General features: G+C 40.1%; 2 protein-coding genes and 1 long non-coding RNA gene across 8 annotated transcripts in view; 1 reads left to right on the top strand and 2 right to left on the bottom strand.

Annotated features, from left to right (window-relative positions):
- The window catches only part of LOC125452793 (probable E3 ubiquitin-protein ligase RNF144A-A), an 82,889-nt gene extending 80,458 nt beyond the window's left edge, over positions 1-2,431 (bottom strand). For 3 of the 5 annotated variants that reach the window (XM_048531645.2, XM_048531646.2, XM_048531648.2), the window contains exon 1: positions 2,173-2,429. The gene's annotated coding sequence lies outside the window, so the exon portion shown is untranslated. Of the gene's footprint in view, positions 1-1,940; positions 1,983-2,172 lie in introns of those variants that run through there. The other 2 variants (XM_048531650.2, XM_048531647.2) reach the window with 2 other exon arrangements.
- LOC125452795 (uncharacterized) lies at positions 1,967-13,393 on the top strand. 2 transcript variants are annotated; one of them, XR_007247600.2, is made up of 4 exons: positions 1,967-2,514; positions 3,848-3,978; positions 5,673-5,766; positions 12,048-13,393. It is a non-coding gene; the product is annotated as an uncharacterized LOC125452795 (long non-coding RNA). The 2 variants fall into 2 exon arrangements; XR_009445706.1 differs by having other exon boundaries at positions 1,967-3,978.
- Positions 6,568-17,891, bottom strand: rsad2 (radical S-adenosyl methionine domain containing 2). Its single transcript, XM_048531644.1, has 6 exons — positions 17,477-17,891; positions 16,063-16,224; positions 13,915-14,144; positions 12,294-12,443; positions 11,133-11,165; positions 6,568-7,701 (listed from the first exon to the last, which is right to left on the bottom strand). The coding sequence occupies exons 1-6, from the start codon at positions 17,778-17,780 to the stop codon at positions 7,537-7,539; spliced, it is 1,044 nt and encodes a 347-aa protein (XP_048387601.1). The 5' UTR covers positions 17,781-17,891; the 3' UTR covers positions 6,568-7,536.
- Between the last annotated feature and the right edge of the window lie 5,795 nt (positions 17,892-23,686).

The following is a 23,686-nucleotide window of genomic DNA, read 5'->3' as shown; positions in this document are numbered from 1 at the left end:
GGTTTCTGATGGTCATTTTCATTGGCTTCTAGCAAACAGAATTTTGTTTAATATGGAATTTTTGAAAAGTTTAATTTGTAGCAGCAACAGCAACCAATGTTAGTAGTACAGCATAACACTTAATTGAGCCATTTGATTGCCACTTCCTTGAGCCACCACTTATAAAGTATCTTTGCAATCTGGATAAGATTTTTGATATATTAGGATTTTCAAAAATATTTACAATGTAAAAAGGTGTTTTTGATGGAACCACCATATATAAACCACCTAAAAGCACTGAGATCAACTCAGTCTCACTCAAGTCTGTCATGCAAAACCAACCTCACTGAAGCTGCCATCTACACCTCCCCAGGAGCACAATTTTGAACCTCAGTATCATGGTGAATATTGGGACAGTCACTGGATATATTTCCACCCGCAAATTATCACAGCTGCACTGACTGCCCCCAAGATTCAGAGCATTACTATTGTTAATGGTGTGAGACATGTTTGTCAGTTAATGCATAGTGGTGCTCTGAGCTTTTAAATCAGTCAGACCATGTGTCTGTACATACAGTCTATAAGCCTTTTCTGGAAAAATTGAAAGAGTGCTACTCACTCTACTGAAACAGTAAGCAGCGACAACAGAATGTAAGCATTCACAGGATTGTAAATCATCTGCTCTCTCACTGTAAAAGATTAAACCTTTTTGAAACCAACAGGCTCTGGTCATCTATTTACATTGGGTTAAATATAAAATCCTCTTCATCTTCCAAACTCCCCACAGTCACACCACACCCTACATCAGCCTCATGCAATGTGGCATCTCTTCCTGTTCTGTCTCCTTACTCCAAAATCTTTTGCAATCACATCAGCGACAAAACCAGCAGCAACCTTGGCCTACTCTCAAACTCCCAAACTGAGTTTCCTTTCTTTAAAAATCTTATGGAGTCATTCAGCACGGAAACAAATGCTTCAATCCAACTCGTTGTCCCAACCAGACACACATTCTAAGCATTCCCCTCCATGAATCGTTGTCGATATCCACTTAAAATACGATTTCACTTGAGACTTCCTGTCCTGACTTGCACCTTCAGAATAAAATATAAGATACTTGAAGATACTTCCCTGTTGAACCATAAAAATGTTATCATCTCTCCTGCATATAGGGGAGAATTTTATTTTTAAAGTGAGTCTTGCTTTTCAGTGTGAATAAATTTTAAAATTAAAACTCATGCTAAAGATTTAACTGCAGTTTATCCAATGTTCAATATTAATTACCTCTCCTGGAAAAGAGAATTTTACGTAACAAATTATATGTGTAAATGTATGATCATTCAATGAAAGTACATTTGTTCATATAAAAACATTTCCTATAGATACTGACAACTCAATGTCTGTACCACGATGCATAAGCCATATAGTAACCGGCGCGAACAAGAAGCGAGCTGCATTAAGTCACGCTATTTTCCATGAATTGATCACTTGTATAAACCGAAATGTGTGACAAAATCAGAACGACAGCAATGCTATGTTCTGTAGAAAGACAGAGATGAAATCAACCACCTATGCCCGATTTTATCAAGGATTTAGTAGCTGACATCCTGGATCTTTAAATACGTCTGCAAAGCAAAGTTAAAAATGGAATCAATTCTTGCAACGTCGAGGCACTTCCGTAAATAAGCACTCGGTGCATTTTGACGAAATGGAAATCTTTGGTTTAAAAGAAATGTTCGAACTAATAATCTGGTTACGATTGAGGCACGCGTCTGCTCTTATGATTTGGCAGACGTTACAACGGAGACACGGTTAAGTGCCAACGTCGGGCGACAAATAAGGGCATCGAGATATTAAAAAAATCATGGCAAGCAGTTCTTTTGTGTCTAATTCGCCTCCGTACTTCTGATTGTCATCTTAACTAAGTATTGGTACTATGAGGTTGGAACTAACGTGATACATACGCGATTTTGACTGGCTAGACGTGATCCCGGTGCAGCGGAGACAAAGCAGTGGATGCAGAATTTCCTTCGTTGTTCGCCTGGTTTATTAAAAAGGAAGCGGGCAATATTTCTAACCGATTCGGAAAAAAAGTTGCCAAATGCATAAAACCTAATGAGAGTGGATCCGGAGTCGTGGATTATTTCAGATTCTGCTCCACGCACAAACATATGTAAAATCACACACAAGACCCACCTTTGTCTCTTTGGTTGGAGGTACAGTTGCAAAACCTGTCGAAATAGGCGTTTTTTCGGGAAAGTCCTGCTCTTTCTCCGCTCCCGGATACTCTGCCCAAATTTAAGTCTTGAGTATTTCTGTGTGTGAGACTGCGTGTTTGCTTCACTCCCCTATTGTCTACATAGGTGGCACCGGCTGCACCCGGCAGTAGAACCGCGACGCAGATTGCACTCCATGGGCGGCTAGCTGCGTCACTGCCAGCTTCGCCAGCCAGCCCACCTCCTGGGCTGCGCTTGCTGCAGCTGCAGCCAATGAAACCACAGGCACCATCAAACCGGGAGAAAGTGCATCTGTCTGTCTGTAAGTGGAGAGCGCGGGAGAAGTAGCGGGCATAATGGCAATGGAACACAGGGTGAACCGTTGCTAAGTGGCCGGACAATGGCAGTAGAATGCTGTGTGAACGGTTGTTAAGTGGCAATCGAACGCCGGGTGAATCATTGCTACGTGGCAATGGAACACCAGGTGAACCGTTACAAAGTCGCGGGCCACTGGAAATGGAACGCCGAGTGAACCGTTGCAAAGTAGCGGGATATTGGCAGTGGAACGCCGGGTGAACCGTTGCAAAGTAGCGGGACAGTGGCAAAGGAATGCCGGGTGAATCGTTCCTACATTGCAATGGAACGCCGGGTGAACCGTTGCAAAACAGCGGGACAATGGCAATGGAATGCCGGGCGAACCGTTGCTACATTGCAATGGAACGCCGGATGAACCGTTGCAAACTAGCGGGACAATGGCAATGGAACGCCGGGTGAATCGTTGTTAAGTGGCAATGGAATGCCTGGTGAACCCTTGCCAAGTGGCGGGAAAATGGCAATGGAACGCCGGGTGAACCGTTGCAAAGTAGTGGGACAGAGGCAATGGAACGCCGAGTGAACTGATGCTCAGCAACGGCTGGAACATGGCCGGTGTGTCGTGGCCCTTGCTAAGCAGCGTTGACCCCCTACGTCGTCGATCGAGGTGACAGCGATGGCTCGAGTTGTCGGGGTGTTGCAGACTGGGATATGGGATTGTAACCAGGATTTTGTTCCACCTATCCCCCTGTAAGATGATCTGAGCCTTGACACTAACTCCTTCCCCTCGGGTCACATACTGCACGCGGGACTGAATGCGGTTTCATAAAACTAAAACAGAGGGATACAATTGTTTAGGCAACGCCACTGGGGCTCTGTTAATGCAGAGAGTACAAGGGAACGTGACCACCATTGGCAAAGGCAGCATTTCGCTGCTCATCTCTAACTGCTTTTCAGAAACGAAGGTGGATTCTGAGCCATCTTGTTTAATTTGTCCATGAGGTGCAGGAATATCCATAATACTGTAATGTGCCATTATCAGGATTCTGAAGTCGCCAAAGTATTTATGTGGCTGCATAGGTTAAGTTTCTGGTCACTGGGGATTCAAGCCCTTTTAATACCAGTGGATGTAAAGGGTAGATGTTAAGTTGGCTGTTAGAGATGGCTATTGCCTGGTAATTGTGCATTGCAAATATTACTTATAATTTATTAGCCCAAGCTTGGACACTGCTCGTGTCTTGCTACATGCAGACACAAACTGTTTCAGTATGTGGAAAATTGCAATCGTATCGAATACTTTGCAATCATCAGCAAACATCTCCACATGCGACCTTTTGTTGCAGGGAAGGTCATTGATGAAGCTGAAGATGGTTGGGCATAGAAGACTATCCTCGTTATGACCAGATTCCAGAAGAGTTCCTAATTTGTTATGATCAAATCACGGGTGATGTTCCCTAAATTATCATTGTTCTAGGTGAGATACCACAAATTATTAAGTTCCTGGGTGAGGAGTGATGTATTGGCTCCCCTTCTTTATTCACCTGTCTCCACAATTGATCTTAATGAAGTTAATTTGCAAAGGAACCTCTGTCGCGTAGACCAAATGAGTTTATGTTTTAAAAGGAGCCAACTTAACCGGAGTTTTGAGAAACTGAGTTTATTAGGTCCTAGATGCAAGAAGAAATCATAATGTAACACACACACACTCAGATTAGAAATGGCAAGTGAATCTAAAACAAACATTTAAAAGGCATACAGTTCAGTCCCTGCATCATTTGTGAAGAATTTACAGTGGAACATTAATAGTTAAATAGTCAATTTTGGGATTCTTGACTCTGTAGTTTAGTCAAAATCCTTTTGTTCTGATTAATTTCGAAAGTTGTTGGTTGGCTGCATTGAGAGCAAGAGAATCCATCGTTTGTCCTGTTTCTTTCTGATTGGCTTGCTAACTAGGCCTCAGTGGTGAGAGAATTATTTACCTACAAGTGAGGGTTGAGTATTAGCAGGTCTCCAACAGTGACCTTCACAGCACACTGGCACCAAACCAGGCTAGTGCATGAGTATCTCAGCCCACGAGCACACCCTCTTCCACTAGCACATGTATTCTTGTGTATTTTTGAAAGGGGAGGAAATGAAATGCCTCTCATCCAGTCTGCACATATTATTTGTATGAGATCATTCCCAGGATGCTACAGTTTGTAGTGCATTTCTCCTTTTTCTCTCATTTCTTTGAAGCTTATTCCATATTTCACCAGGAGTGACATTCCAGGGCCTTTCCAGACTGCCACTGAATTTACATCCGCGGTCCTTTGACTGTAGCAGTCCTGTTTTAAAAAGGCACTTGCTGGAATTAAAAGTTTGATATCTCCATTTGTGCTCTGGGGTTATAGTCTGTGATTATGAGACTGAGACTGATTACTATGTGATCTGTGACACTGACCAGCGGAGAGTTTACCTCAAATCAAAATGACTTCAAATTTGTTAGGGTTCCTTGTTTGCCAGAATCAAGTAGTATTGTAACTCAAGGGCAGTCTCTGTCTTTTCTGGAACCCTCTTTACAGAGGTGGAAAGGGCACAGTGCTGTGTAGAGCAGAGAGACTTCAATGATCTTTGTGGTATTGGAGCTGTCTTGCAGTAGTTAATAAGAATAAAATGTCACGGACTAGAACTTACTGCCTGTTTTCACCCCAGCCATTTGCAATCTGAATTCACATTAATAATCTGGCCGTAAGAATCTTGTGTGCCATTATGGTGTCTCCGAAGATCTCAATCCTTCTGACCATAATAATTACTTTGGATACACAGTGATAAAACAAGTTGTTTGGCCCAACTCATCGATACCATTGTGTATGCTCCATGTGATCCCTGTACTACCATAAGGATCACTCCTTAACCTTCACTTTTCTAAAGATCCCACTCAAAATACACGACACTTGCTTAGAAGACCTCTTCAAAGTCCCTGAATTTTTCTGGTACTTTATTGAATTTTTGAATATATATTGAGAGCAGCACTGCACTTTTTGTTTTTTCAAATACATTTTGAATCACATCAGTATAATTCACATTAAAGGTTGTATAGTTCCATCAAAATGCAGGTTCTAAATAATGCTGTGTCTAATGCATACTTGTAGAGAAAATTCAAACTTATCTTACTTGTGAATTACTCAGGATTCCCAGTGTGTCGAGCAAGATGAAGGAAATATTTAAAATTACTGCATATGCTAAAATTGGATGCAGAATGTTGGAAACAATCAGCTGTAAGGTAAATTTATTTTATGTTGCTTGTTTGCCATAATTTCATGTAGGTTATTTTCTGGCAGTTCTATGACTCATCTTACGATAAAACAGTGGAGATATTGTATTTAAAATTAATTTAATAGAAGAAACAAGTGTTGCCTTCCTGGAAAATAAATTTACCCACAATAAAATTGAAAACAAATGGAGACATTGAATAAAGTGGAAAAGTATGCAAACTTCTTAAGGTACTAATTGATACAAAACATGACAAATTGATGCCAGCACTATTAATACAAAATATAACTATTAACATATACTTGAATTGCAGTGCATAGAATGTTGGGGAAGCTATTTAGAATTAAAAATTACAGACACTATTAACCAAGCATCTGAGCTTAGCGTGTGCTTGAGAGAAAATTTATTTGGATTGCGATTAGTCTTAATGTGGTAACATTGGTGACAAGTTTCAGTGTAAGTGCTGCCTATTATCAGGATGACAAGTAGTGGAAATAGAATCCTTAGAAACTGGAATTGTGAGGCTGTATCAAGATAGTCCCAACAGTGACTTAGGCAAAAAATATAAACCATTGTTGAAACAATGACATTTGTGACAGAAATAGTGAAGATAAAAGGCTGATAAAATTCTGACAAGTGAGACATTTCTACTCAAACAGTAAATAATTCTAAAGTGATTATTCACTAAGAACTGACAAAACAGACAATGTATACTCCAAAACAGTGTTGTTCATCATGTATTTAATGCAATTCAAACATTAATTAATGAAAGCATTTAAAAAAACTAAAGTAAAAATAAGATTTCCACATTAATTTAAAAAATGTTCATAATCAACATGACTGCTGATATAATGTAAAAACCAGTATTTGCTCTTTTGTGTAAAAAAAAACATAGTTCAGTACAGCACAGGAACAGGCCTTCTGGCTCACCATGTCTGCGCTGAACATGACACCATTCTAAACTAATACTAATATCTGCACTTACACAGTCTGTACCCCCATTCCCTAATTTCTATTTGTTTTTCCAGTTATTTTAATTCTGTGCTCTCTTCCTGATTGTTTCATGAGTGGGAACAGTTTCTCCAGACCCATCATGATTTTGAGTACTTGGGGCCTACTGAGGAACTCCTGCAACAATCACCAGGGCCTGAGATGATTTACCTCCAATAACTTTTCAATCCTTTGTGCAAAATTTGACTTCAACCAGCGGAGAACTCAGTTCCTCTAATTTTCTCTGGCAATGCGAAATGAGGTTCATGCACAGCAACAACTTCCAGAATCAGAAGTCAATGGGAGACTTTTGAAGGCTTTTTAAAAATAATTACTTGAGCCATTACTGTTATACTTTGATCAGCCAGATTGTAAACTGTTTGAATCAAGTAAAAACACCAACCATTCAAAATACAACCAGTGTCCCTAAATTTACCTGTCCATAATGCAGCTGACAATTCCTTCTACATGCGGTAATGCATGCCAACAATGTTTATTTTCTGGGCACATCAAATCTTTTCTTCAACCTTAGCTTTGCAGCTTCATATTGCAATTCAACCAATAAAAATCTTTCACGCATTTCACTTGTTTGGACATAGCATTGAGTGCCAATTCTTTTCAGCAGGTAATATCATCCTAAATATTGCACTGTTTATTGTTTTAAAAAATTACAATGTTGACACCTGAGGACAATGGTACTTGACAGGATTCAAAGTCATTTACTGAATCCATAAAATGTGTGTGGCATGAATGCTTCATGATTGAGACAGTCAAGAACAATAAGCAACTTTTACCATTCCAAGCGCATGTCTGCTTTGCTCCATGTATATTTCCCTCCACGTTTAAAAAACATTTTCTCGTCAAACCCACTAAATTTAATAGCATTCTCAACGCCTACATCCAAGATAGATTTCGATGGATCTTTTCTGCCTTGGGTACAATCTAGGAAGCGCATCTGAAAAATATTAACAGAAGGTAAAGATAGAAATAATGAATCATAAAATTCTTTGATAAACTATACAGTACGCATCATCTGTAAGGTACTTTGGTTACTTCATTCCAGAGATGACAATGGTAGCACTTCTGACATTGCATGTTTTATATCACTGCTGAACTAGGTTCCAATGAATGTGTGCCACTCTTTTTGTTTTTTCAACAACTATAAGCTGTGAAATTGTTACTTTTCACAATTTATTTAGCAACAAAATCAAATGTTAAGATGCCCCAATTAGTTCAATTGTGCTTGTGTGTGCACATTATTTACCTGGTCCTCAATTAATTCATTGTATCCTGAGAATATGAATAAATTTCACTGCATTCCTATGTTTGGAGAAGTTGCGGTAAACCTTGACAAATATGATCTGCACAAGGAGATTCATGTAAATTTTTGCAATATGGAGTCTTTGTTTTTCATATCTGGAAACTGGTACACAAGCAAAACAATTGAATTTCACTGTGATGTCAAATGTACAGGATTATGATAGTGTCATTTCATTGTAATGTGACCACAAGAATGTAAGAAAGAACCTAGGATTACAATCCTGTGTTCCTAAGATACTAAACAAATCCAAATGCAACAAGACTGGGATAACTTTTAGGTTGGGGGGAATGCCAACTATTGACCAGAAACAGAACTGCACCAGCCCGATAAATATTGTGACTCCAACAGCAGGTCAGAGGCTGGGAACTCTGTGGCAAGCAACTTGCTAAAGCCAGTCCACGTTCTACAAGGCACAAATTAGAAGTATGATGGAACAACTGTCATGGAAAGGAGATTGACTAACTAACAGAAGACAGACATTTGGCATTTTCAGGATGGCAATCTGCAATTACTGGTTTGTTTTTGGGATGCCCAAGCATACTGTTCTATACGTCAATGAGTACAGACCCATTTGACTCAACCTACTTCCAGAGATCGATCTCTCCATAGCTGGTATCAGCCTAAGCTAACAGTCAAATGCTGGATCCATATACCCAGCAGATGGAGATTGACAGCGCCAAGGACCCGGGTTTGATTCCATCCTTGGGCGACAGTCTGTGTGGAGTTTGCACATTCTCCCCCTGCATGGGTTTCCTCTGGATGCTCTGGTTCCCTCCCATGGTCCAATGATATGCAGGTTAGGTGGATTGGCCATGCTAAATTGCTCATTGCGTCCAGGGATATGCAGGCTAGGTGATTTAATTGCAGGAAATACAAGGTTACAGAGATAGAGTAGGGGGGTGGGTCTGGATGAGATGCTGTTCCCAGGGTCAGTGTCATTCGACAACCTGAATGGCCTGCTCCCACACTGTAGGGATTCTACGATTAGATTTGCAGAATTTTGCAGAGGCATTGCTAGTATTGCATCTCGAGAGATTTGAGGTATCTGCTTCACATCGTCCATCTCTCTGACAGGCAAGTAATGCTGATAAACTGTAACCCATGATCTTGCTACTAGATTTCATACCTATGTGTACTTTGCCTGAAAGAAACTTTCCCTTTTCTGGCTCCATATATTGTGTGCATGCAATATTCTGACTCTGCCTGGCAGCTAATCTACTTTGGTCTGTATCCTGCACACATCCATATTGGTCTGCTGTAATGTCTGCTCCACAACTTGTAATGAGTTTTAAGGAATAATAAGTTCTGAAGGAGGGTCACTGGAACTGAAATGTTACTCTACTCTCTCTCTACCTTTGCTGCCAGACATGCTGAATTTTTCCACCAATTTCTGATTTGTTTCTGATTTCCAGAATCTGCAGTCCTTTGGTTTTTTGTAATTTTTTTTGTAACTGTTGGAGTTTTGCTGTTTTAACTAAACTGACCCACGTAGTTAATCAACCTCTGAAGGGCGACTGATCATTAGGCCAGTATGATTAGCAGGACAGTTGTCACCAAATATTTTGTCTTTCAGATGGCTACACTGGCGCACTGCAGGTGATGTTAAAGTGCTTCACTGATGTCTGCAATAATTGAGAGGAGGTTCCTAAGTTATGAGAATTAGTCCACTTTCCCCAATGCTTTTCTGTGCATCATGATAGTCAGCAGATAGTAATGGCTATTTCCTAACTAGTCTCTTCAGAGACGTTATTGCACACCTCTGGGTCTTGAACCCAGGTTTCCTGGACTAGAGATACGAACATTACCAGTGCACCACAACTATAACATCACCACAAGGTTGCCCCTTGTTTAGAGAGAGAGAGAGAGAAAAAAACAGCTGCTGGTGGTTTAAATTGAAGGTCATGATACTTTGGGTGGAGGAAGCAAGGTTGCGAAGTTGGGAGCTTCATGGTAAACTCAGCTGGAAGGGAAATTGAACCTGCATTATCGGCGTCACTCTACATCACAAATCAGCCATCCAGCCAACTGAGCCAAAATGAAAGGCAAACAATCAGTATTGGATGGTAGAAGCACACATAAACTATGACCTTTCAGGCAGGCACTTCCCCACTACTTTTCCAAGGGCAGTTACAGAACAACAATAAGTACCTAGTCAATACATCCAAATCTAGTAACTGCATGAAAAAAGCTCTTGCATATGTATAAATTGCACAGTTTCTGTCATCTGTTTCATTGTTTGTGTAACTTTAGAAGGCAACATAAACAATACAATTTTTCATGTAATTTTGATCTTCAGTTTATCTGTGCCATTATCAACATAATATTTTACCAGTGGAAGCAGAATTTGAAATTTGAGTGAAGATTTGTGTTTCATAGGTTTGTTATGCGTATAGTAATTAATATAGTTCTGGGATCCATTCACCTATCATTCTCCGTTCACTAATCTTATCACATCAGCTCATTTAATTTACTCACATTTCTCAAGTGTAGAAATCATCATAAATTAAATCTCTTACAGTAGAGGATTGAGTCGTGCTCTCTACTTTTAAAAAGTTGATGTTACACCACACTGTTATGTGTGGAATTGACAATCATCCTTTTACATCCTCTTAGTACCTTTCTAGAAAGTATTGTTAGGTAGAATCATGCATTACAGAAGAAAGTAATTTAGTGCACAGTTTCTGTGGTGGTTCTTTGAAAAAGAGCTATGGTGAAGGGTTTAGGCCCGAAAAGTCAGCTTTTGTGCTCCTGAGATGCTGCTTGGCCTGCTGTGTTCATCCAGTTTCACACTTTATTATCTAGTTAGTCCCATTTCCCTGTTCTTTTCATATAGTAGTCATGTTTTACATATATGTCCAATTCACTTGTAAATATTCATTTGAATTTTCTTCCAGCACCCACTTTAAATTAGTTTTCTCTTGAAATATAGCTACGGTGAATGTCTGTGTTATATTAATGTGTCCACTTGTATTAACATTTTTAAAATATGCAAATTATAATACATAGCAATGAGAACTTAACAAGACAGCATTGTATTCTCTTAGGTTTAATAACATAGTACTTACGCATTCATCAAGGATGAGATAGGAATCTCGCATCTGTAGGGAGATCACAAGCATAAATTAGGATCATGACTGTTATTTGTTCATAAGATAAGAATTACCAATTTTTAAAAATAAATTATGCAAGATTGCATACAAAAGTCACAACCACACCAGTGAAACAAAGACAGAACTGATGAACTAATACAGGACAATGACTGTGCATTATTAGCAATGGGGTATATCCTCAATGTGGACATTCTAATAGCTGGAAAGATCAGCAGTAATCAACAACAGAAAAAGTGACAAGGGTTTTCAACAATTCTTAGCAATAGCACTAGCATGCAGACGACACAAAAAATTGCGACAAAGATGCAAACAGTTTACAGAGAGATATTGAAAGGTTAAGCAAGTGGGCAAACAGTTGACTAATGGACTATATTGTGGGAAAATGTGAAGTTATTCATTTTGGAAGGGGGAACAAAGAAAGTATTGAAATGGAGAAAGGTTGCGGACAGCTACAACCCACAAAGTGACTTGTGGGTACTTGTGCACAGAATACAGAAAGCTAGCATATAGGTACAGCAGGCATTCAGGAAGGTCAATGGAATGTTGGCCCTTATTTCAAGGAGGTTGGAGTATAGGAGTTGGGAAGCCTTATGGCAATTGTGCACAGTACTGGTGAGATCATATGTGGAGTATTATGAGCAGTTTTGGTCCCCTTATTTATGGAAAGATATTGAATCATTGGAGGCAGTTCAGAGAAGATTCATTAGGTAGATGTATATAAAGATGGGGGCAGGTTTTTGTGTCAGCTTTGATTTGTTGGGCAAAATATTTTGTGCCTCATTTATATCAGCAAGCCCATCAATTTCTAGTTGTGTAATATCACCAATCTTTGACCCTGTCTCATCTTTTCTTCTGCTTTTTTATTGACAGTATAGTAATGGACTTGGGTCCCAGATGTGACTGCATCAGTCACACGCTGCAGCATGTCACTGGTAGCTGCCAGTGGTGAAGGCCAAAGTAAATCTGTGACAACAGATATGCTGAAATGAATCACTTTTCACAGAGGATGGAATCTGATGGCTGGTGATCATAAAGGAAAGCCTAAACAGCATCCCTCATCTAATGCTGCTCCGCAAGTTGTACACCTGGTTCAGTTTCTAATCCCACATATCTCACCTTCTCATTGGATTCAGGCACAAGGCACTTGATCTCTTTATGTCTATCCAGAAATCTCTGGAAGTCTTTACTGCTGATAGTAAATGTTTCTGCATGTCTCAGAGCTTCTTCTCCAGCATTTTCTCCGTCAATCAATAAACATTGGAATACCTGTATTGATAAAAATAATTTTAAATTTCAATTTACTATACTTGATATTATAAATGTAACTACTCATGTGAGGTCCCCAAAACATGTTGTTCAGTTACCTGAGAGATCATGCATTGTATTTGTATTTCTCATGCCACCTCTCTAAGAGACTGAAGTAAAGCTGCCTTATTATTGTCAGTTAGTACGACATTATAGGTGGTGTAAAAACCTGCTGAGCTTCTCCAGCAACTTTGCTTTTATTGTAGGTGGTGTGTTGTTGCACACTTGAATGCAAGATTGAATCCAAAATTGATAAAAACAAATTTCACACACTTTCATTTTTGCAGCGACAGAGAAAGTGAAAATACATTCAATCATTTTCAACAGGACTTTAAACAAAGACACAGAAGCAGAACGATAAGGCAGTGAACCACCAGCTATGATATTATCACCGTAGTCCATCATTGTCGTTTGGCTAACGTTGAGGCTAGGAAGTAAACTTGTTATTCAGCAGTGGATGTTTCCATGATCACCACAACTGAATGCAGAATCTTCTGAAATAACCTACTCCTTGCCATTTTAGTTCGAAATATATATATTGCATGGGCAGATTTCTACAAAAGCACAATATGATACTCTTAAGTAAAGTTTTGCTTCCTCCTGCTCCTCTCATGGGTTTCTTTATATTTAATAAAACATCTACATATTCTCACTGTTAGAAGGGAAAGATACTAGAAACAGGCTTCAGTAATGATCACTACTAAATAAAACAGCACAACTCAAATTCTAAGACTTAAAATAACTTGGTTTTCACAAAACCACCGACATTTAAACTTACAAGGGAGACAATCCACTGAATACTATGGATATAAAGAGCTCCATTTTCTGAAGTTAAGCTATTCATGTTACCTATATTGAAGGTTTTACCTATATTAATTTGGTTTGAAAATTTCACCTAAGCACCAGCTGAAAGAGGAAGAATCATAACCATTTGTAACCAAATGATTAATCATGAAAACTACTGTATTAAAATTGGTCTTCCCAAATGCCAGATTTGTTCCTGTGATCAATAAAGGCACTTTCAGTTTTCAAGATGAGGCATACAGAATTCAAAACATTAACTCTGATTGTCTCCAAAAATGTGGCTCAACATGCTGAGTTTCTCTAGCACTTTCTGATGATACTGTTCTGAAGGCAACAGTGAGATCCTCAGCAGTTCTCAGCTGGTGCTTTCCACTTAGTCATCAGATTAGACAGCTAACAACTCTCATGGAAGCCGATAGACACACACTCTCAAGACGTGCATGCAAACAGTTTTTCCAAATATTCAGTGAGCAGAAACAGAGCCTTTGTCCGCTTAGTTAGGATTTTGAGGCAGTCAAATTAGTAATTTTCTCCAGCAAAGTTGCATTTGAGTTCTTTCCGTAATCCTCCACATTCTTATAAGTAGTTATAGTTTGGAATATCAAGAAAGGTGAAGTAATTGAATTACCTTCCACCTTATTGGATTTATCATCCTGATTTGTTCATTCATATCCTCATCAACATTGAATCGGTTGATGACAGAGTTGATTTTAAAAGCCACATGGTAGTCTTTGCACCAATTTCTGACTTTGAGGAGGTTCTCGACATGATTTTTGTTCCCTTGCCCGCGGCCAATGAGACGATTGGTGTCCTCTTCAAAACTGTCACATGAAATCGCCAAAATGTCCAGATCCTTACCTGTAACATTAATGTTTTATGTTAAACAGCGAGCTCCAGCCATAGTTTAGAAACTGACTAATTACAGTTGTCATTCCTGCTTCCAGCATGCAAGTTTAGAAACAAAAACTACCTGGTATCATGTTACAAAAAGAAAGCTCTTCTGGACTGTAACATTTCTGAACTGCAACCAAACTCACTGGAGATGTTAAAAGATAATAAAATGTGAGGCTGGATGAACACAGCAGGCCCAGCAGCATCTCAGGAGCACAAAAGCTGACGTTTCGGGCCTAGACCCTTCATCAGAGAGCCCTTCATCATCATCTTCACGTCATCCAGCTTCACACTTTGTTATCGAAGACAGAGAGTCCGCCTCCCCCTCTCTCCCTATTTATTCCAGTTCCCTCTCCCCATCCCCCTCTCTGATGAAGGGTCTAGGCCCGAAACGTCAGCTTTTGTGCTCCTGAGATGCTGCTGGGCCTGCTGTGTTCATCCAGCCTCACATTTTATTATGTTGGAATTCTCCAGCATCTGCAGTTCCCAGTATCTCTGGAGATGTTACTTAGTTCAGACAAGGTTTCTCATCCACGGTTGGCATTTCTTTATCTATCCCTGTAAAACTGTGAACACACTTAGTGGAGAATCATTAAGATAGATTTAATGACCATTGTACTATATGTATCAGAGCACTTGGCCTGAGATCAGTGAACATTTTTATTGGCATCATGATTATACGTAGTATTAGTGAAACTAGGGATTCACTTTTAAACAAACTTCAGTTTTCAAAGTGGTGAATGAAAGAATTCAAGAAAAATGTTCTGGCCCTAGACATGTTAACATACCCCCAACAGTTATTCATTCTGAATAAGTTACACCTAGTGTTGAACATACAGGTATCATGTTTGTTTTTGATTCTATGGGTGTAAGCTGCTCTTACTACTCACCGAAGAAAACATTACATACTGAATGTTACATCCAGTTTCTTAGTCTGCGTGGTTGAATCATACATTACACAGTATAATGAGGAAATGAGTGATTGGACGATATTTTATCAAAACATAGACAGTCATTGAGTCATAGAGATATATAGCACAGAAACAGACCCTTCGGTCCAAATCGTCCATATTGACCAGGTATCCAAAATAAATCTAGTCCCTTTTGCTAGCATTTACCCATCCAGATGCCTTTTAAATGTTGTAATTGTACAGGCTTTACCACTTCTTCTGGCAGCTCATTCTGTACATGCACACCTGCTGTGTGAACAAGTTGACTCTTTTACATCTTGCCCCTCTCACCTTTAAACCTTCACCCTTTAGTTTTGGACTCCCGACCACAGGGAAAGGACCTTGTCTGTTTATCCCAGCCATGCTCCTCTTTATTTCATAATATATATAAGATCACCCCTCAGCCTCCGACGCCCCAGCCTATTCAGCCTCTCCCTATAGCTCAATCCCTCCAACCCTGGCAACATCCTTGTAAACCTTTTCTGAATCCTTTCAAGTTTCACAACATCCTTCTTATATCAGGGAGACCAGAATTGTATACAGTGTTCCTAAATTGGCCAAACCAACATCCTGTGCAGCTGCAATATGACCATCTGCCACATCCCAGGCCATTGACCCATCTGGTCATGATCTCTTGTTACTCTGAGGTCACCTTCTCCACTGTCCACTAGACCTCCAATTTTGGTGTCATCTGCAAACTTACTAGCCATACCTCCTATGTTCACATCCAAATCATTTACAAAAATGATTGAAAGGATTGCACCCGACACACTGACAGCCACAGACCTCCAGCCTGAAAAGCAACCTCCCACCACCACCCTCATATTATTAGTTTAATCCCTCTCAACAGTGATTAGTTAGAATGTAAACAGCAATCTCAATCGTATGTATAGATACGTCCACCCCATTTCCAGACTTGGGTACGGGCATATTACCGTAGTTTTTAAACCACTTCTCGGTGATCCGACTCCCATTGCTCACAACGCTGACACTGGGCAGTTTCAGCTCCTGCTTACAGTATTGAACCAGCTTCCCGAGAAACTCCCCATGATTGACCAGAAAAGGTTCTCCTCCAGAAAAATTAATTTTCTCCATGCCTGCACAATAAAAAAACAATTGGAAACTTTTGAATCAGATCTTGAGATGCCAACAGTTATGGATGGATATTTAATAAAATTTGTCTCAGTGCATATTTAGAAAATAGGAATTCAGACTTCAGAACGTAAACAAACTTGTTGAAGTTAATGCTGCCAATTTGCCTCTGGAAATGTAGTAAGATCACTGAATTGGTTTGTTAACATTATTAACTGGTCCACTCAACTATTATATTTTTAACAGGAATGCTCGAAGAAAGGTTCATTTTTGTAATCCTCCCACTTCAGTAGTTAAACAAATAGTGGAAGTACAAAGTAAAACAAAGAATTGAGTTTTGCTGGAGATCTGAAACAAACACAGAAATTGCTGGAGAAACTCAGCAAGTCTGACAGCATCTGTGGAAAGAGAAACAAAGTTAAAGTTTGGACCTAAGCGGCATTGGACTCTAAACGTTAACAGTTTTCATTCCACAGATGCTGCCAGACCCTGTTGAGTTTATGTTTTTGTTCGTTAATGAAATTTATAACATTTTCAGCTCTGCAATGTTTGCACCCACTATTATTCCAATCCCACATTAAAATTCCACTACTAAAACACCTGAAAATAAACTTTGCAAACATGACAGATGGATGGTGAGTAGGTGTTCCCCGTAGTTTCGGTAATGAGCAAAGACTATAGCTTATTTCCTGTCACCTTAGTCTATCTACAGCCAGAAATATTTCACGATATTTTAATCAAGCTGTTCCGACAGGTAATGGCACAGCTCTGGAGCAGGCCTCCTTGCCCAGAGGGATCGCTGTACTACAAGAGCCCTAAATAGTAGTAATGATATCCGCAACGCAAATATTATATTGTGTGTGAATAGTTGGCTGCAGCCGACTGTTTCCTCTGTCCGATCCGATACTCTCCACCCTCTCCCGCCCTATCACACATCAGCATTAGCAATGGGATTTTGTGCTTTTGCCCATAGTTGTACTTGGCAGACATTTCTGTGACAATAAGCAATAATGTTCCACGCAATCATGAAAAATAAACGACTGTCACGCGTATTCGATAACATCTCCATCCAGTTGAATTCCACTTTTCGCTGCTCATTCGGTTTTGCTTTAAAGTCACGGGCTATTAATCTTCATATTAGAACGGCATTCTCTCCCAGTTAATTTTAAACTGGTACTGGTAGCCAAAAACAGCATTCTGAAGGAAGAGAAATTGAATTTTGCACTTGCAAAAGGCTTAATTCTGCTGCTTGCTTACCGGCTGCTTTTAAAAGCTTTAGCCCCCTTTTGGCTTCTTCCAGGGGCAACACAAACGATGTCTTGGCGGTGTGGAAACAGAAGCCACACTTGTAGTTACACTGTCGGGTGAAATGGTAATTGACACTGGTGGGTACGGCACTCCGCTCTTTGGTCCCATCTCTGCCTGTTACTCTTTCCCCTCTCCACTCAATGAGCCCAGATCTACGCAAGGCTACCAGCCTCAACAACCAGCGTGAGACTTCGCTCGCCCTGTCGATGCAAGCTTGCAGCAGAAGTTTAATGCAAATAACCACCACGTACATTTTTCCCTCCCGACCACAGCTAACTCGGAATGTGTCACCAACAAGCCTTGTACAGATTGTTGATGTTTTGTTCTAGTGAGGTATATATGTACACTATCCGACGTAAGCAGAATGAAACCATAGCTCACGCATAGTATCACTTCATCAGAACGGAAATCGAAACTGAAAACAATACCTAATTTCATAGCTTCCCCTAACATGCTAGCAACGTGTCCCTTGTTTACAGTTCACTCAATCTAAATTGCTGATCCGGATTCTTCCTCATTCTTACCACATGCTATTGGTAAGCTTTGGAAGAATGTATAGGTTGATTATTCTGTTTAGTCCTATATTGACTTTGGTGGTCATTCGGTCTTTGGGTGAGACTTCAACTTCTGGCTCGAGACAGAAATGCTATCCACTGTGTCACAGAACCTCCCATTGCCTTGTTTATTCATTGAAACTTTTAACTACCATGATATGTAATAACAAGAATTTCCCCGATTTCTTCTGGTCATACCTTTAACTCTGTTTTCTCTCCACAGATGGTGCCACACCTGCTGAGTTTCTCCAGCACTTCGTCCTTTCGATATTACTAATTGCCTGAACATGGAAGAGGGCTGGAGACAACAGCCAGGATTTTGCAGTTTTGGCAGAAGTGCCACCTATGTTAGAACATAGAACAGTACAGCCACAGGAACAGGCCCTTTGGCCCACATTGTGGCAAACATGATGCCAAATTAAACTTCTGTCCTGCCCTTGGTCCAACTCCCTCCATTTCTTGCATATTCATGGACATACCTAAAAGCCCCTTAAACCCCCTTACTGCATCTGCCTCCACCAAAACCCCTGGCTGTGCATTTCAGACTCCTACCACTCTCTGCGTAAAAAAAACTTGCCCCTCACATCTCCTTTGAACTTACCCCTTTTTCCCTTAAACATATGCCCCTCGTATTAGACATTTCAACTCTGGGACTGTTGACACATCTTGAAGACCCACACCTGTAGGGGCCTTATTTTGCTGGCAGCAATGCTGAAGAACTGAGCCTGTTTTCCAAGAACTGCCTACCTTATGGGACAGAGCAGCTCCGCTACTAGTAGTGGCTAATGCTGAAGCTGCATCTGGAGGATGAGACTGCATTGATGACTGTATGGCCCCGAAGGGTGGTAAATTGGGTCACTGAATACAGAAAGCACTATTACCAAGGGGCATTTATTGTCACTTGTGAGGTGAGGCTACGCAGCATTCCATAGGCCAAACTATTCCCAAACTAAAATCTCTCTCCACTACCTGCCAAGAACCTGTGAGAGGCCAATACATTTGACTGTACAATGTCTTCATGAAGAGGTAGACCTTTCTTGACTTAGACAAAACTCCCATTAGGCAGCAACTGGCCTTTAAGTTACCACTTAGGTGCATCAGTTTAATTGTTAGACAGCCAATCTGCCATCTTTCCACCTGCTGGTGAAATGACATCATAGTAGGAAAGTATCTGGCATGGCACTCAATTTATTTTTACCCATTTTTGTTGACTTTCTTCCCTGCTACTTCATCCCCAAAGGGCAGGTAAAATCCCTGTGCATGCTGTTGGTACTTGCTATAATTGAAGGCACATTTCAGAACACAATGGCTGCTGTATTTGTCCATTTCTCATTTTATTAGACAGAAATGATTGTTGCACTGACTTGTTTTGCCTGTAAAATCTGCCTGAGTGTTACCCTTAACGGAATGCCTATTGTATTCTTAGTGTCACGCACAGTATGAAAGAAATTGTTCCGTTCTTGTTCCCTCACAACTTTAATATTCTTCTTTGTGAATTTATGGTTTCCATTCATTCCATGGTTGTTTATAGTAGTAAATCTCCTGCAAGATTCCTCTACATGTGATTGTTTGCAGCTTTAGTTTATAGTAAGACAGATCAGGAAAGGTCAGGTGAGTAAACACGTGACTTCTGCTCCCCCATGTCACAGAATGCACAACCCTGAATTCTCCAGCCTTCTTATCGAAGGCTGGCAGGTATATGGAATTGAAGTCATGGTCAGATCAGTCATGATCTTATTGAATAACAGAGCAGACTCGAGGGGCCAATGGCCTAGAGGGAAGTAATGGCCTAGTGGTATTATTGCTGGACTGTTAACCCAGAGATCTTAATGACATTCTGGTGGACCTGGGTTCAAATCCCACCATGGCAGATGGTGGAATTTGAATTCAATAAATATATGGAATTAAAGGTCTAATGATGACTGTGAATCCATTGTTGATTGTTGGAAAAACCCATCTGGTTCACTAATATCCTTTAGAGAAGGAAACTGACATCCTTACCTGGTCTGGCAGCAATGTGGTTGACTCTTAACTGCCCTCTGGGCAATGAGTGATGTGCAATAAGTGCTGCCTGGCCAGCAACACCCTCACCCTATGAATGAATTAAAACAAAAACTCCTAATTCTCAGCCTGTAAATAAGCTGGTTTCCCACTATATATTTCATGTTCTCTTGTTGTTTAGGTTTCTAATTCATTTCAGTATGAGCATTGCACTTTCTCTAGCATTAAAAGGGATCTTAGAAAATTGAAAGGCATCAAGCCATATTTAGGTTGTGTGTGAGTAAAGTGCATGAAGTGTGTTTAAATAAGGTTGGTGGCCTTCAGACACAACAAGCATATGAAAAAGTGAAGCCATCTCAAAATTGGGAGAAATGGATACATCTAAATCCTTAGAACTTGACCCTTGGCATTGCCCTCTATGACCATGTGCTCCCACTGCCCTCTGAGCATGTTCTGAAGGGCCTCATGTGAGTACAAGAACATCTTTCCTCATTTCTGTCCCTTGCACCAAAGCCCATTTGTTGTATGTAAATCACCATGTTACCATTAATTCAGGTACTTATTAGGAAATCTCACAATCAAGTACTTAAACTATGATTTTAACTTTATTGCACGTAACTACCAAAATAAGAACCCTCATATAAGCAAGTTGGGCCTTACAGAGTGACTTGATTATTACCCCATTAATGGTGGAATTTAGCTCCCATTCCAACCAACAGTGTCTGCTAACTGTAAGTGTGTGGGGTTCGATCTTTGTGCAGTGTTGTTCTTCCATGTTCTGCTGCTGAATTGCTCATTTTTTGGATTCTTATACAATTTTCTTTCATGTTTGTGATGTGACATTATTGATGATCCTTTAGATTCTTACATCCCCAACATTAATTACATTTCCAGAGATCTCAAGTCTGTAACTTGCCTTCTTATTAGAAGTAGCTCCTCTGTTTCTTGTTACATGCAGTGTTAGTTTTCTGTTTGCAACAGCCAGTGCTACAAGTAACCTCTTTACTTCAGGACCTTCTTTCAGTAGGCAGTCTTAATTGCTCCTTTGTCATGAGGCAGCTGTTGTGCTGCTATTAAACAATATTATCTCCTCTCTCTTCCAGGAAATAACTTGTTGATGTTGCTTTGACTCTTTTTCCCAGGATTAGTTAATTCGCACATTGTTTTTAAATCCTTTATAACAGTTTATCTTTGTCCCTTTCATCTTGGGAAACAGTTAACTGCAGAAAGAGTTATTGCTGATTCTTTCAATCTATGAATGGTTATTATAGTTCTGTTGCACTTTGATCACAGTTGAAAGCCTTTGGAGCTTGCTTTCTTCCACATGTAATACTCTTGCATCTTTTGGACCCAAGGAAACCTAACCAGATAAATAGAAAGTGGGACATAACACCAGCGCTTCATCGGAGGCTCACTGATGATGTTACCTAGAATGGTGACGAAACGTCTGAAAACTAACCTTCTAGCTCAGCGAGCAAACTCACATCCAGAACCTATTTCTAACTTTTATTTAGGACTACCATCTTGTACTCACTTACGGATTTATACTTTTTAAATACATATTAAATAAAGCCACAAGCCCTTTAAGAAAATTACTTTCCAAATAGCACTTCTGTGAAACTACATGAATGAATGCATAAGAATTGTCAAAAACCAACAATAGCAGATGAGCTCTCAGGACCCAGCTGCGGGAGATCAGTTTAATATCCTCTATACTTTCATTTAGTACACATATAATTTCTCACTTATTTAGATCAAATAGGTCTGATGTTTTTACGTCAGGTTTCCTAACCTAACCAGATAAATAGAAAGCGGGACATAACACCAGCGCTTCGTCGGAGGCTCACTGATGATGTTACCTAGAATGGTGACGAAACGTCTGAAAACGAACCTTCCAGCTCAGCGAGCAAACTCACATCCAGAACCTCAACCTCAGCTACAAATCTTCTCAAAACCCGTTAGAAATAGGTACTACAGTGTTACAGAAATAGGTAGTGTATAAGGAAATTTCAAAGAGATAAAAAGCAGTAGATTGTAGGGACATGCTGGTGGAGGAAACTGTTTGATGTCCTGCAGCCTATTAAGATGGTTACCAAGGGTTAATTAATATTATAATCTTTCCATAGTTTTGAGTGAGTTATGGAGACACGATGGTGAAACAAGATGAAGCTGTCCTTCAGAGAGGTGGAACAGATGCAATGTGCTGAATTGTTCTGAGTAGGTTACAGTATTAACACTTATTCAGGTGTAGCCTTTGATACAGGAATAGGTCTAAACACTGCTTGCAGCATATGTCCAATAGGAATTAAAAGGTGTAAAGGAACAGTCATAGTTTGGCAGCCTAGGAAGGGATGTTTAATTTACTTTATCTTGTCGGAGGAAAGCATACTACAAAAGTGTACTTTTATGAATGAGTGGTAAAGTAAACATAGAGTGCTTGTGAGTGAGTTAGCAAAGAGAATCATAATACAATATCTCATACTACCTTTAATTGCAGCTCATCATAATATTCAGGCAATCAGTTATGCAGTTCGTGTTGGATGGAAGCTGAAATCATGGAAAACAGTGGGTCATTGCTTTCATCACAAGTGTGGGCTAATTGTGCATCCAGATTTCCAGGTTATGGGGATGGGGAAGGAGGAGCTGGCTATTGGATGGAGCCACTGTAGAATCATGATTTGATGCAATACAGTAGGGGCCCATTTAGCTTATATATCTGTGTTGACTCCAGAGCTGTCACCATTCTGCGACACCCCAAAGCTCTCTAAACCTTCCCTGTAAATGCAGTGTCCTGTCAGTGGCAATCAGCACAGTGCATCTGTGCCACCTCTCTGAAGGACAGCTTCATCTTGTTTCACCCCCCTTCATAGTCTTCATTAGGAAAATAGGAACAAGAATGGGCTTTTCAGCCTGTCAAGCCTGCCTCACTATTCTAGGTCATGGGTAATTGTCTCCTTAATGCTATTTCCCTTAGTGTCATCAGTCTCCAGAAACCTCTCCATTTTTGTATTGAACCTGCTCAATGATTGAGTTTCCACAGCACTCTGGGGCAGAGAACTGCAAAGATTCAACACTCTCTAACCAACCTCACCTCAGTCTTAAATACACTGTCCCTTACTGTAAGATTATGCCCCCTAGTTGTAGACTCAGCAGCTGGCAAAACATCATATCTATATCCATCCTGTAAGAATTTTGTAAGTTTCAATGAGATCACCTCTTACTCTTCGACATCCTATAGGACACAGACCCAATTTCCTCAATCTCTCCATGTAAAATAATACTGCCACCCCAGGAAATAATCTGGTGAACCTCTATTGCACTGCTATCATGGCAAGTACATCCCTCCTTTAATAAGGAAAATACAACTATCCAGGTGAGGTCTTAGCAAGACTGTTTCCAACTGCAGCAAGACATCTTTACTCTTGTACTCAAATCCCCTTGAAATGAACACCAACATAATGGGTTCAAACCTGCGTTCAAACCCCATAACCTCATCTCTAGCGTGGTTCAAATCTCCAGTTATATAATGCTGGCACAAATTACAGGGAGGCCTGGGTTCAAAGCCCATAGCCCTGTCACTAGCGCGGTTCAAATCTCCAGTAGT

Source organism: Stegostoma tigrinum, chromosome 4, assembly GCF_030684315.1.
Source record: "Stegostoma tigrinum isolate sSteTig4 chromosome 4, sSteTig4.hap1, whole genome shotgun sequence".
Taxonomy (NCBI): Eukaryota; Metazoa; Chordata; class Chondrichthyes; order Orectolobiformes; family Stegostomatidae; genus Stegostoma; species Stegostoma tigrinum.
Note: the sequence above shows the minus strand (reverse complement) of the source record. Positions and strands in the feature narration are given on the sequence as shown.